Raw genomic sequence first — 15207 nt, 5'->3', positions numbered from 1 at the left:
TATCCATCTTCTCAGAATCTGAAATAGGTTGTGAATATCTAGAGAACATCTTTCTCCATTGTTGGAGAAAAATGAGAAAGGGCTCTCTTGTTTTCTGTTTGGTATTGCAAATCTCTATCATAGTGACTGGGTGACGAATGTTATAGGAGTATTGTTGTAGAAATTGTTGGATTAATTCTTTAAAAGTTTTTATTCCCGTAGGTAGGCTTGAGAACCATTCCATAGCTTGTCCAAACTTCTCGGGAAAAGGTGCATGAGATATGTTTGGTCGTGCATGAACTCCATACATAAAGCACAAAATTCTCTGATATGGTCTTGGGGATCTAAGTTGCCATCATATTTATCAAATTTCGGGATCTCCACTCGTGAAGGAAATGGAGGCATGTAAATGTTTTTGTCAAATGGAAAGGGGCATATTGTGTCCAGAGAATATTGTTTTGATGATTTATCCTTGTTTTTCAGTTCTGTGATCTCAATTCGCAACGCTTATAATTGTTTGTTTACCATTGCTAATGGTGTCTCTTCCTCTTTGGTGATGAGGGCCTCAACGTTATAACCAGTAGGAAGTTTAGCTCCTTGCTTTGCTAATTCTATAAAATAGTCTTCTTTTTCTCTAGCCATGATAACCTTCATCATTTTTCGAAAACCTTTATCTTTTTGACATTTATGTATATCAGTTTCTGGAGTTCAGAGGCTTCAGATTCACTTGATGAGGAATCACTGTCGGTGTCATAGATACTAAGATCATCATAAGTTTTATGTTTAGCAGTGTGTCTTTCTTGTTTTGTTCTAGATATGGTGGGAGACAATGACTAATCATAAACTGGCATATCTGATGATGAAGGTTTATCAGTGAGAGGATCCTTTACGTAAAATGGATTATCTTGGTATGAAAAGGATTGTCCTTTGTCCTTGGCAGCTTTCTTACGAGAATTTTTGGTTTGAATAGGCATTTTTATTGACTAATGTGACCTAAAGTTGTTTGTGATGCAGAAATCAAGATCAAATTTGGAGCTAGTTATTCGTTTAACGTATCGATTGAGAGAAGCAACTAAGTCTGGTTTCAGGAACGATCTATCCTGTGTAAGACGTTTATCTAAGTTACCTAGTTTGATTTAAGAGGAGTGACTAAGACTCGGTCTGGTTTCAGGAACAATTTATCCTGTGTAAGACGTTATCTAAGTGACTTAAGTATGATAAATGGTTGATTGAACTAGCTGAAAGATGATCGACAAAATCGTGCAACACTACGACAGAAGTGCACTGTTCAGATTTGTTTATGCTCACAATGATGATAACCAGTTTTATGCTTGTAGACTGTTTTAGGCAAGTTTGACTGTTCTGGACTGACAAAATCAGAGATTCGTATGACAGGTTTTACAGGACCAGACGACAGTTTAATAGCTTAAGGACGAGATAAACAGAATTTTGTACGAGTTGTTGTCTATGTTCCTACAACAGATGGGTATACCTCAGACGACAAACTGATGAATGTAATGGTTTTTCGTACGACACAAAATCAGAGACCAGACGATAATTCCCTAAGCAGGACGACAGTTTATCAGGTTTCGTACAACACAAAACTGAGGCTCAGATGACAAACTGTTAGACCTGATTAAAAATTTCGTACGATAGAAGATATGTAGCAGGATGATAAATCAGAAGACTCGTACGACAATTTACTGGACAGAGACAATTTCTGATAGACAGAGGTTTTAATGACTTACGACGACCAGTTTTGAGATTCACTGACTTTTTGGACAGCTGAGATAGACTAGTTTTTGATACGGACAGAGTTTTGACTAGGATAGACTAGTTTTTGACACGGACAGAGTTTCGACTAGGATAGACTAGTTTCGACACAGACAGAGTTTTGACTAGGATAGACTAGTTTTGACATGGACAGAGTTTTGACTACTGAGTTGTTTATTGTTTTCTCCAATTTTGGTATTTCAGTTTCAGTTTCAGGGATGAAAACACAGTAAACACACAATATGTATAATGACTTCAATCACAACACGCTAACCCTGTGGAAATTGGTGAGAGAAGAAAACATTTGCTTGCTGACTTAAGTACACACCCAATAGCTAATCAGAATACAGCTGCTGAGTCTCACACAATGGATTCTCAACATTGTATTAGCCGACTCCAAACGCTAATGGGGGCACGATATGGCAAGTGTCTTGGGAGAGTTACTATCTCTCTTGCACAAATATTATCCCCCCTTTCGGAGGTGAACCGGGTAGCTTCTAATCTTAATTGGAATTAGTAAGGGATCTGTTCAGCGCGTCGAGGTATAAACTCAATTATGAGGTCTCCCAGCCTTGAAAACCAAGGTTTAATATACCCGAAGGTACAGAGGAGAGCTATTCCCGAGCACTGTCGTTGACTTGATTTTCATCAAATCACGTTTATTTTATAGTGGGTTGGAGTACTTGGCGTTTAGTCGTTCCCACTTGGGTCATTCCCCTCTCACTGGCCCTAATGGCTTTGGCCTTAAAGGCTCCTCGGGAGGGCAGGCTCGCTAAAGATATACAAATCTCAAACTTAAGAAAAAGCCTCAAGGGTCTAGATTTCTGATTGTCTATGTAGATAAGAGCATACTCTCCTACCTCTCAAAATTTTCTAAAAACACGAAAGACAGATTTTTTCATTAACCAGATAGCAAGTTGGGTGCCTAAAAAATGAATTTAATGAATACACAATGTTTGCTCGAATCTCTTCAGGCAACCTACAAAGACAACGAATCAGTAGTCATATTGTCTTTGTTTGACAAGCATATTCTTCGACAAGCGTTCTGCAAAAACTAATTAGGCTGTGAAAATTTCTCAGATAGATGAACAACAAGCCAGGGTCAGCGTTAGCATGATAAAAATTGAATGAGAAAACTCGACGAATGAAATCTTCTTTTAACCCAGAAACCAGAATACCGTACAGCAATTCTCACCGAGTCGTACGATAATTTGTACGAGATCGCACGATATTTGTCGTTTTTCGTTCAGTAGAATGGGAAAACTCGTATGATAATTCACAGCAACTGTATGGACGAAAATCTGAAAAAAATAAGAAAAAGTTTCCGAGGCCGAAAGATGTAATCTTCTGCCCCACGGTGGGGGCCAAAAATGTGTGTGAAAAGGGGGAATAATTATGTAAGCTGCAAGACACAACACTTCAATTAAGTCATTACATATATGATTAGACAAATATAAGCATGAATATGAAAACCATAACAAATCGACCCATTGCCTTCTAAAAGATGTGAGTATAAGATTGCTCTCAGATTTGTATAAGCAATATCAATGACTAGACTACACCAAGACGAAGGATTTAATCTATATGAGCATGATATTAAGCTAAATGGATGTAAGATTATGCTAGATGGATGAATAGTAAACTATATGAATTCAAGCAATCATGAAATATGCAAAATGAAATTAAACTAATATGCAATAATCTCAAAAGGCAAGCACAATATCGTCAATGACTCCGGCGCAAAAATTATATAATAACAATAAATCTCCAGGGTGTTTTGAATGAGAGATGAAGGCTGAATTTATAGAGAATCGCCATAGAGATCAAGAAAAAGCACAATTTAGGATAATTGAAATAATTGAGAAATCATATTCAATTAACCTTGAGATTTCCATGTGATTCTTTGATTTATTCAAAAAAAGAGTCTTTTCAATGCAACGGAACTTCTTTTCTCAAAAGCTTTGAGTTCCAATTTTAGAGAATGATTAAATTCTTTTTAATTTCTTTTCTGATTTCAAGTTATCTCAATTTAGAAGAAGAAATAATGTCTCAAGTTTGATTTCTCTTTCAATTTTTTTATTTTATTTTCAATTTAAGTCTTGCTTTGTGATTAATTCCTCTTTTGTAATAAATTAATTATTTTTTATGATTATATGGAAAATTTATTTTAATTAAATATGCTAGAATATTTAATAAATTAAATAGGATAATTGATCAAAATGGTTTACTTGGAATGATTTAATTAGTTAAATAAATATTTAATTAATATAGAATAATTCACTTGCCATGTAATATTTGATGATTGAAGAATCAATTAATTGTGTGCTCAAAGTTGATTTAATTGCATTTGGTTAGGACCTTGGTGATTTTGTCGAAATTAAGGGCCCATGGTTTAGGTGACCAGTTTTAGGGTATTACAGGTTGGAGTCATAGCATAGCTGCAAACACTAATGCAATTACTAGTACTTGTCAAGGGCCTATAAGACATGTCATTGGTTGTGTTGGACATAAAGTTGTACAACATGAGGATACTTCATGATACATGGGTTTCTATGTGGTAGTTGCGATCACCATTTGCATCATTCTTATGTGGTTAGATAACACCAATAATATGATTTATTATTATTTATGTTATGATTTGAGACCACTATTCCCCTTTAGGTGGCTTGATGCAAGGAATGTGGTATTTGTAATATGAAATATCATGCCAAAGTTGAGTATCATCTTTGGTTTGAGTGGAAAGGTTGAAGGAACCTTAAAGATTAATCTATTTTTCAAATTTTGGGTGTTGTAGGTTCTTTAAGATCTGATGATTGTGTAAAAACTAAAATGCAATTTTGACAAAAAAGTGAGTGTGCTAATGCAAAAAATTTCAAAATAGAACAAATATGATCATACTTGCATGTTTATTGCATGGTATAATTGAGTGGAAAAAGTTCTTTCTCTTTGCTTCTTGGGCTTACGTATGTGTTCAGCTGACAACGTAGAGCCTATAAGTAGTTACTACAGCAATGATGGAGTTTATGGACATGCTTGTATAATCTAAAAATCATAGCAGCAATGGAAAGCCTTCAAGTAGTTAACTAAAGCAACGATGAGGAAGGTAGTAGAAATGAAATGGGAAGTTAAATATTCTATTTGCTTTTAGTAATTGTTTTATGGCTTAGAGAGAGCAGAATTTTAATTTTTCCTTTGGTTTGGAAAAAGGAATTTAAAGGCAGGTTACTTTTTTTGGTTTTTCTTTGAGTGATTTTTTTTTAATTTTGAAGGGTGAATACCAAGTTGTTCACACAAATGCATGACATTTCTCAGCCATTTATAGAAACATTCGGCATTTCAGGCATTTTTGAAGTCAATATAAGTTTCAAAACTGTAACACGGAGGTAACTATTGTTTCCTGCATCAGAGGATTGACTATGGCCAACAGTAGTATAGTAAATTTTGACCTCTTAGGATTAGGCTTTTGGGAGTTGCTCACCTTTTAACCATCTAAAGTGCTAGTTTTGAATCACCTCTAATTTTAGTGCTTGAGAGGTTTGTTGGAAGTGCTTATTTGACACCCTTTCTGATTAAGTTTTAAACTGTCTCCACTGTAACCTTTCTCCTGATGGAAGGTGACCTATTTTAATCTTGAAATTCCAGTTACTATTTCCTACAGAGTTTTAGGATATTGTCCAGAAAAAATTGTAGTTAAAAAAATTGTGAAAAATAATTATTGTTTCCACATTCCCTGCCGATTACAGTAACAAAAAGCTTACATACGGCTCAATTGTAATTATTGGAAAGTCTGATGCTGCAAAGTCCAGCTGATATAACAAAGGAATGCTGGAGTACATCAAAAAGAAACTATGTTTAACTGCTGCTTTAACCCGCAAATGATGTATATCATTAGTCAAGAATAAGGCAGAACATCTTGCAGTACTATTTATCATCATTGCCACTTCCTCAATACATTATGTCTACTTGAGACGTTATTTGCTGGTCATCTATGCATTTCATAAACAAGTGACAAATATCCAAATGCAAATTCACACATAAAGTAGTATAGTTTACAGATTGCTTATAACAATATAGAACACCATTTAATCATTTTTCATGTGTCGTATATGTCTAATAGACTAATACAAATAGTAGGTGCTGGTATTGTATGGAATCTGGATGCACAATTTTATTGAATCCTGAGGCACAAAAATTCAGCAGCAAAAATCCAAAATTTCAAATTGATTGTATCTGAAAAATTGCAGTTTAATTGAGAGTGTATCTGCAAAATCACAGTTAAATCTTGATTTGGCATGAAAGTTTTAAAAAACAGCCTCTTTCTATAATTTATAATTTTTCCATAATTTTATAAATTCTAGAGCATTTTTTAATTTCCTGATATTTTAGATTTTCCAGACTAAGTGAAACAATCTTTATCTTTTGGTTTGCCTAGTCAATCTCAAGAAAAAAAATTTCGCTATGAAAAAAACCAGATTGGAGGAAATCAGAATAAACGAATTACAGATTTCCAAGTTACTTCCTCCATGAATTTTGTAAATTGGCAGTGTCACATGCAAATTTACAAAATTAGGTCTGTTAATGGAAGGACTATTTCTGAGTAAAGGATACTGCTTGATCCACCATCAGTAACTTTTTTTCATATTGGAACATGACCACTGCTACTCAGTTGAAACTTGAAACCTTCCCGTTAGAAATACATGGAAACATGGGCATGTTTCTTTGGAATATGATAGATGCTAAAAATAAATTTATTTCAAGTATTTTCAATGGATATTCTACCACAGGCAAATTTAGTTGGCTATTTGCTGTAAGTATCAAATGTGAAATCACATCTGCCATCACAGCAAAAAGTCTCTCAGTGCAGTATCTATTGATTTCTAACCCAGCTGCTGCTTTTTCCTCCCATCTTCATTTGCAGTTGAACATTAGTAATCTGGATATCCTTTGAAACTCCTTTACACATGTCATATACCGTCAATCCTGCCAGAGAAACCGCAGTCATTGCTTCCATTTCAACACCTGTTTGGCCAACTGAGGTTACCTCCCCTTTAATCTCAACAGCATGTTCTTCACTATTCAGAATCAAATCCATATGAACTTTGCTTAGCATTATGTTATGGCAAAGAGGAATCAGATTACTTGTCTGTTTTGCCCCGCAAATTCCAGCAATCTTCGCCACATTGAGAACATCCCCTTTTGAAATCTGATTGGAAACCACAAGCTGAAATGCTTTCTCTCCGAGTAGAACTTTGCAACTGGCAATGGCCATCCTCTTGGTATCTGGCTTGTCCGAGACATCCACCATATTGGCCTTGCCATGGGCATCAACATGAGAGAGAACAGGACTCTTTTCATTCAATTGTCTTGAACTGGATTCCTCTTCCACTGCTATATTTCCATGGCTTTGAGAATCAGAGTTGAAAGCAGATGGAGGCTGACCAAACACAAATTCCAGCTCCTGAAACAGATAAAAACACTTAAAAATAGTCAATCAATCATAAAATCCTTGTGAAGGGGGCTAATACACGTTTCATGTAAATCATTAGGCATTATATGCTTTCTAGCAAGCAAGCATTCTCAAGCCATTAAATTCCACAAATAGCACCCATATAGGACTTTTAATTACATTGGAAAAGTTCACATACAAGCTGCATCTTCTAGGTTGTGTTTTTAGCTGGGTTAATGACTCTTCCACTATTAAATTTTAAAAACTTAAATATTTTAATTTTCAAACCTGAATGATTATACAGTTACCCATTTTATTATGTAGTCCATCAATGGCCTTTTTCTCTGATATGTGCTATGATCTTGCTGGAAATGTTATCTGCCAGTTGGTATATAGAAACTAATAAGATCCAGAACAAGTGATGATTATGGATGCAACTATGTGAAATCCAAATCTCTTGCAAAATGTGAGAAACAAAAAATGATGAAAAATGTCAATTGGGAAAATTTGATATAGGAAATCCATAAAAGCTAAGATTGCATGCATCACCCTATTTATGTTATTAGCAGGAATAAATGGTGCATTTATTGTTACAATAGTGACATTTGTAGGAGGGTTGTTAAAGGTTGAAACCCTAAATTGTAGTTTATTCTAATGAACTGGTAACCAATAAGACAGTGAAACTTGTAGTGAAAAATTAGGCAGGAAAAATTGTATATAGCAAAAACTTGTAAGAAAATTATTCAATAAGTTTTATTCTTTGTATGCTGCCTTGTGATAATACCGAGGTAAGCAAAACTTCTGCCATTCAGTGGATAGCCTGACCTGCATGATTAATGAAACGCTATAATTTTCTTTTGCTGTGGAATTGTTTCATGTATGGTTTGTCCTTTTCCATTTTTATTCGATGCAATGTTGGGGTTGCTTGTGTTATGTTTCAGATCTATTGAGTGTAATCAAAAGGTGCTCTAGATACCTAATAATATGTAGATATTAGTTTATGTTTGTCCCTATCAATTAAAACATTGGTTCCCCATTAATTTTGTTTTCGCTGGTCATCTGGACTGGCAATGGTGGTTGGAACTTGGATCTGACTGTGTTAGAATTCTATTGCTGAAACCTTGATCCATTTTCACATCTAAGCCTGTCAGCTAACCCTAGACAATCATGCTAAGCAAGTCCAATTGAAGAACACAACATACAGTCTGATTTAATCATTCCTCTGTTCTGGCATAATTCCCATGTCATCATACCATTTAATGCTTATGCATCTGTGTCAAATTCTGCAGTTCTCACCTGAAGCCTAGACACCCCACCTAGCTCTCTGACTGTGGGAGACCATACCAACAGGATCTCAGCACCCATGTCTTTGGGTAGCCAGCTGATTGCGGTTCCTTCTTTTGCATTCCAAAATTCACCCAAACTACAGCATGATGGCAGATCTAATGGTAAACTGAACAAATAGAAGTTCCACAACTATTGCAAGTAGGCTGAGACTACTGATGATCCACAAAATGCTGAATTCCTATCAAGGTTCTCTCAAAGTTCACCCTTTCAATACAGATTACATCTGTTTGAAAACTGGACATGAAGTATAGATTAGTGACTAAAGGGATGGTGAAATAGTTGCCAAAGTAAATGAGCATTTTGCAAATTTAAACATGTCTTTACCTGGTCTTATACAATTATGAGAAATGCCTGGTGAACTTGGCAAAATGTGAATCCTGTTGAAGGAGGGTGCTAAACTTGAACTGTTGAATTTACCCACGGACCTCATGAACACATAAAACCCACCTGATGGGAGTCTAACAATTTGATAGTATGACACTATACCAATAAAGAGAGAGAGAGAGAGAGAGAGAGAGAGAGATGATTTTAACAAGCTAAAAATTAAATTAATGGGTGACCTTTTAAGACGCTGAGTAATAAAATCCTAAATGAGTGTTGACTAATTTTGATTAAGAGTTAATCCTCGTTTATTCGAGGTGATTAAAAGTTAACTCGTAAGATGAGTCTAGTAAACTCAATCATCTACATTGACTTTGAGTTCAATTATGAAGTGAACTAGCATGTTGATTAGGATTACAACTAGGACTAACTTCTAGCTCAACTATGAGGTGGATATTATGAACTATCAACTTTACAAGTTGAAATATTTGCATGGTGAACTATTCCAACCTAAGCTACCTAGCTAAGTTAAACTTAGCATAACAAGGTGTATAAATATTAAACATCAACATCCACCCGTAAGTTTGACTTAAGGTATCAAGGGAAAGAAGGCATTATTAACTTTACAAATTAAACTATTTGCATAAATGAAGCATTCTAACCTAAGCTACCTAGCTAAGTTAAACTTAGCATAATAAGGTGTATAAATGTTATAGTTTTGACATAGGGTAGTGTTGTGACCTTTTCACACATCGCCCCATTGCTAACGGGGACCCCCTCTTTTCCAGCTTCTTGCGTTGTTAGGTTAGGGTTTTGGCTGCTTAGTGGGCAATTTTGCGTTTCCCGTGCCCGAGTCTCGGAGCTTTGATCATGCCTAGTGCCGTCTAGGGTTTTGAAGTGTTAGGATCAAGTTGCAAAAGATGATATTTTAATGATCCTAAGTTTTGCTAAGTGTTAGACCTATTGAACGTTAACGTGTTTTTAAACACGAGCATCAATGATTTTAAAGTGCCAAGGTATTCATAGACCTTTTGGAGTTGTTTTCTCGCTCCTAAGGTAATATTTAAGTTGGTTTCGCACTTTATTCCAACATTTTCCTAGCGTTTCGCTCATATTTTTGGAAAATTAGTCTAAGTCCAGTTAAATTTAAAGTCGCTGAGTGATTTTGAGTGGTTAAAATGATAAAATCCTTATTCCAAGGGCTAAAGAGTCAAAATCCATGCTAGAGGTGATTTTCCCCTCACATTCCAGACTACCCAACCCATTCCCCCACTCAAAATCCATACTACACATGGGTTTCCCCTGGAATCCATACTGGCCACTAATTTCCCCCATTGTTTATCCACACCTGGATCGAATTTCCCCTGGAGATGCTAAAATTTGGCTAAGTGTCAGGATTTATCCAGACTGCCATTGAATTTCCCCTGGAAGTGCGGACTGGAGTGCAAGGATAATTCCATGCCTGGGTCGATTTTCCACAGGATTTTTGTGACAACTAAGTGAGGATTTTTGTCCGGATTTTTATCCAGACAGGGATCGATTTTCCACTGGGAACATTATGAAGAGTTTTGAGTCCGGATTTTTGTCCAGACTGAGGTCGATTTTCCACCAAGGAGGTATTTTTTCCAAATTAAGTGAGTTTTGAGTGTGGATTTTTGTCCAGACACCCATTGAATTTCCCCTGGGGGGTGATTTTTGCAAAATGAGTGCATTTTTGTCTGGATTTTTGTCCAAACTCACATCGATTTTCCCCTGGGAGGTTTTTTATGTGCATTTTGATAAATTTGAGCATGGATTTTTATCCAAGCATGGGTCGAATTTCCCCTATGGGACGAATTTTGACACTTAAGCGATTTTGAAGGGATTTTTTAATCCCAACCTATAGCGATTTCCCCCTGGAGGCTTTATTTTGGATTTAAATTGGAATATTTTAATAAAAAGCCCATTTTGATTGCTTTTAATAATTATTAAATGATTATTTAAAATTTAAAAGCAAATTTAATAACTTGCAATAATTATTAAATGTTTGAACCTTCTAGAAGCAAGTTAGGGTTTCACCAAGCAAGTATTTATACAAGTGTTTTTTATCCCACATTGCTTGTGTGGTAAAAGTTGGAGATGAAAGCAAGTATATGAGAAGAACTTCAGCATTATTTTATTATTATTTATGTCAGGTGTCTCCATGAGAGCGATTTTCTCCAAGTTGGGCGAATTTTTTAGCAAGGCGTTTTTGTGAAGTGTAGGATTGAGGATTTATTTTCCTCCATTTTTTCCAACTTGCTGATTTATTCCTCCTTGGCTGCCATTAAAGACCAGTTTCAGATTTTCTATTTTTGCTAAGTTTGGCGATTTTTCCAAATTTAGCAATTTTTGGTCAAAATTGGCAAATTCATGATTGGAGACTTGGGCGATTTTTCCTCCACTATTTTTGCTGTTGTTCAGACCTTCATTGCTGCAGATTGCTGCCATTAACAACAATTTTCAAAATTTTGAAAATTTTGATTTTTTGCTAAGAAAGGCGATTTTTTGTGTTTGGGGTATTCAACCCCAACTTGGGCGATTTTTCCAGATTGTTGCCATCCTCCATTGCTGCAGATCTAAGCTACCATTGGCAACAATTTTCAGAATTCCAAGAATTGGCGCTAGACTTGGGAAAATTTCGATTTTGCTTGGGAGGTGTTTTGGTGCCATATTTTGATGATTTTCATGCATGTTTGGTGGCTACCATCATTTCCAGCCTGCTGATTCGCTTCAGATCTAAGGTTTGCTTCAGATTTTGACCTCCATTAATGGCTGCCATTAATTTTCAGACTTAAGTTTTTATTGCCCAGCCAATTCCAACTTAAACATTTAGCATTTGGAGGTGTTTTATGGAGTTTTCTGTGCACTTTTTAGACCATTTTATCGCTGTTGCAGGTCTGAAACTCCATTGTTAGGCGGTTGTCCTCAGAAATTTTCATTTCCAGCCACCTAACCAATTTTGGCGAATTTGCTTGGGGCTGTTTCCTTAGCAATTTTTCATCATTTTCAGGGATTTAAACCACTTTGCAAGGTGCTGGTAAGTCTAAAGTGTTCGATTTTCAGACTTGTCCTCAGAAAACTAAATTTTACTAGCGATACTTACATTCCAAAAAATGATTGTTTTCATCAATAAAACTGATTTTTATTGATTTTATGCACATTTTGAAGATTACAACATGTTTTGAAAGTCTGAATTTCCAGGTTGTCTTCAGAATTTTGACCTCCATTGTTGACTGCGGAAGGTGTCTTCGGACATTCATTGTGTGAAAACACAACCTTTCACACTTTTCCTTAGTCACCACTTATCCGATATACTCCTTTGCATTCTTTGCTTGCATATTTTCTAAGGAGGTATAAATGAATTTTATGGAAGGCTTCCATGCCTTAGTGTTGTCACACGTTGAACATAATTGCTAAAATTTACCAAGTGTATGGATCATTTTCCTGACTCCATGCTATAAACTAGCTAAATCTCTAGAAAGTCAAGAATTTTATTACAAGTATTTATTTTTATCCTAGAACTAACTTCCAGCTTCGTATAGGTGCGATGTCAAAGTCAGGATACAAGGAAAGGAAAGAGTTGCTGAAGACGTTGGAGACTGGATTTTATCCAGAGTTTAAGATTTCATCCAGATGGAAGGAGATCACTGATACAAACATGCATTTCCTAGACTTCGACCAAATGCAGCGTCGGATGTTCGGATCCAGATATCAGGTTCCTTCTCCAGCATATGCGAATATTATGAAGACTAGCATTTTCCATGCCGCTGGGTTTCCACAATCCATACAGTGCAGTGAGTTGATCCTGGAGTGTGCACGATGTTACAATCCGCTCACAAGAATGATCAAGAGTCCCAAGAGTGTTGTCATCACTTGCCTTGCTGAGGATGCCATTGCTGAGGTATTCGGAATTCCACGCAGTACAGACATGAAGGATGTGACCAAGGAAGATTATGCAAACAAATACACGAAGAAAATGGGTGTATGCAAGAGTTTAATTAATAAAGAGTGGATGATTGAACCTAGGAATCATCATTCCAAGGCTCCCAAGACACTTATGTGCATGGATTTTAAGGAGGAATGTAATGATTTGATATTCCTACTCAATAGAGTGATGGGAATGCCGCAAGGAGCAATATTTCATGGATGGATGTTCTACTTCATCCAAGATTGTCTTAGAGGAACGCTAGTGAATTGGTCCAAGATCATAAGTGACAACCTGGATTTCCAGTTGAGGAATGTAGAGTGGTCCAAGTCATTTGCCATAACTTCTTACCTGGTGTACCTACTTGCACGATTTGTTTCATACAGAGGACTAATATGCAAAGGTGAAGTCGGGAATGGGCAAGGACTGTTTAAGAGTTATGAATGCTACCCCCAGTTGAGTATGCACAGAATTGAAGACTATAAGAGAGTGAATGATGCATTCACTATGTACATCACGCGGATGCTACAGGGCAAAATCCACAGAAGATTGTCCAAGGAGGTAACAGAGTTAATAGAGAAATACGGATCATGGTATATACAGTTCCCTACTTTCACATACCTCAAGATTCATGGGTTTCAATCTGAACCCTACAGACTTCCTAGGTATCCGACTGACAGAATGATATTGTTGGAAGTGGTAAGACAGCTTCTAGAGTTCGATGTTATCCAGAGAGAGAAGCACAGGACAGGAATGACATTCCCTATTTCAGTTGGGAAGACGTCAGAGGTCTGCCAATCCGCCATAGTTGCCAGCACTGCAGGTGAGGAGATTGCATTCTACAGATTTGCAACATACAAAAAAAGAGAAAGATTTGATCCAGACAAGAAGGTCGGAAGGATCAGAGGAGAGAAGTTCACTCATAAGGTTGACATAGAAGATTATTGGGCTAACTTAATTAATGAACAAGCAGTGAAGAGAAGAATGTGGTCCAGAATGTCAGTGGATTTCATGAGGAAGTGTGGACTTTTCCTCATTCCTGATCAGGTATTAGATGATAGAGATCATACACACCCACATTATGAGAATGAAATGAAGAAGGCAATCCTATTGCCAAATTGGTCAAAGTCAAAAGAGATTGAGTTGAATGTATTGATGAGAGAGGTTTTGAATTTCCCCCGCACATGGGTAGATATGCAGATGAACAGATTAGTTGACATGGGTGTTCCCTTCACTTATGAAAGGATGAAGCCGGAAGAGTCTACTTCCGAGGATGATCAGAGGACTGTCAATGATGTCAAGATTCATGCAGACGAAGAGAGTCAAGCTCCCAAGAGAAGGAAGAACACGCCAAGAGAAGTCAAGGCTAGAGGGAAGAAGATTGAGGATGTGAAGAAGAAACAAAAGACTATCATTCCTCCACTTATCCTTCCTTCACCCCCTCCTAGTGTCTCATCAATTGAAGTGATTGAAGTAACCGAACAGAACAAAGAGACTCAGCAATGTTCCAACACAGTGATATTACCAGAGAATACTCAGGAATTTCATGCCACAGCGACATCTGCACCTCCTAATGAGAATGAGACCAGCCGGGATCCCCTACTGTCCTTTTGAAAGTTAGTTTGGGAAAAGATGTATATGATTGAACCAGGAATAATCCTGATGATAATGATGAAGTTATCTCGGCACTGAAGGACCTTGATCGAGAAATATGTCTCGATGATGCTATGGAGATGACCGCTATTCCTGAATGGTTGAAGAAGAGTATGGAAAAAAGTAAACAAATGATAGAGGTATAGCCTATTGATGATATTGATGACTACCTAGCTAGGAGTGCTAAGAAGAAGGAGCCCAAGAGAGCAGAGATTTTGTCGCACATTGCTAGAGATGAGACAGGAATGCGGATTGCGCAGATTGTTGTTCCTAGAGCCGGCGTGACAGCGGACATTGCTACTCCCATGGATTTCCAGATCACTTCAGTCGCCCTTGGTCGTCCATCTGCAGGGCAAGAATTCCAGGAGATTGGTGACAACCTCCAAGCAATCAATGCAAAGTTAGACACAGCGATTGCGGAGAATGAAAGGTACAAAGAAGAAAATATTAGACTCAGAGAGTATATTGAAGGGACAAGGCGTGAGAATCCCACCCTTATTTTCCCTATTGCAGTTGATCATGGAATACATTCACACTGCGAGGTAGCGAGAGGTACACACTCAGAGGCGGAAAAATGGATTGAAAGCACAAGGAAGCAGGCAGATGATTTCCTTACTTAGTTTGTCCAAGCATATGATAAGACAACAACGCTTGTATTCAGAATCCAATATTTGGAGGGAGTTTTGGAGGAATTCCGGCCTATCCAAGAGAAGACTATTCCACGCCTCCTGGCATTAAAGAA

The 15207-nt window shown here is 36.9% G+C and overlaps 1 protein-coding gene across 1 annotated transcript in view; it reads right to left on the bottom strand.

The window, feature by feature from the left end:
• Positions 1 to 6188: 6188 nt before the first annotated feature.
• The window catches only part of LOC131060631 (uncharacterized), a 44361-nt gene continuing 35342 nt past the window's right edge, over positions 6189 to 15207 (bottom strand). Inside the window, exon 3 of the mRNA XM_057993953.2 lies at positions 6189 to 7210. Within this exon, the coding sequence (XP_057849936.1) occupies positions 6620 to 7210 (591 nt within the window). The 3' untranslated portion in view covers positions 6189 to 6619. The remainder of the gene's footprint in view (positions 7211 to 15207) is intronic.

This window comes from Cryptomeria japonica, chromosome 5 (genome assembly GCF_030272615.1).
Source record: "Cryptomeria japonica chromosome 5, Sugi_1.0, whole genome shotgun sequence".
In the NCBI taxonomy this organism is placed as follows: Eukaryota; Viridiplantae; Streptophyta; class Pinopsida; order Cupressales; family Cupressaceae; genus Cryptomeria; species Cryptomeria japonica.
This window is presented reverse-complemented; position numbering and strand designations above follow the sequence as displayed.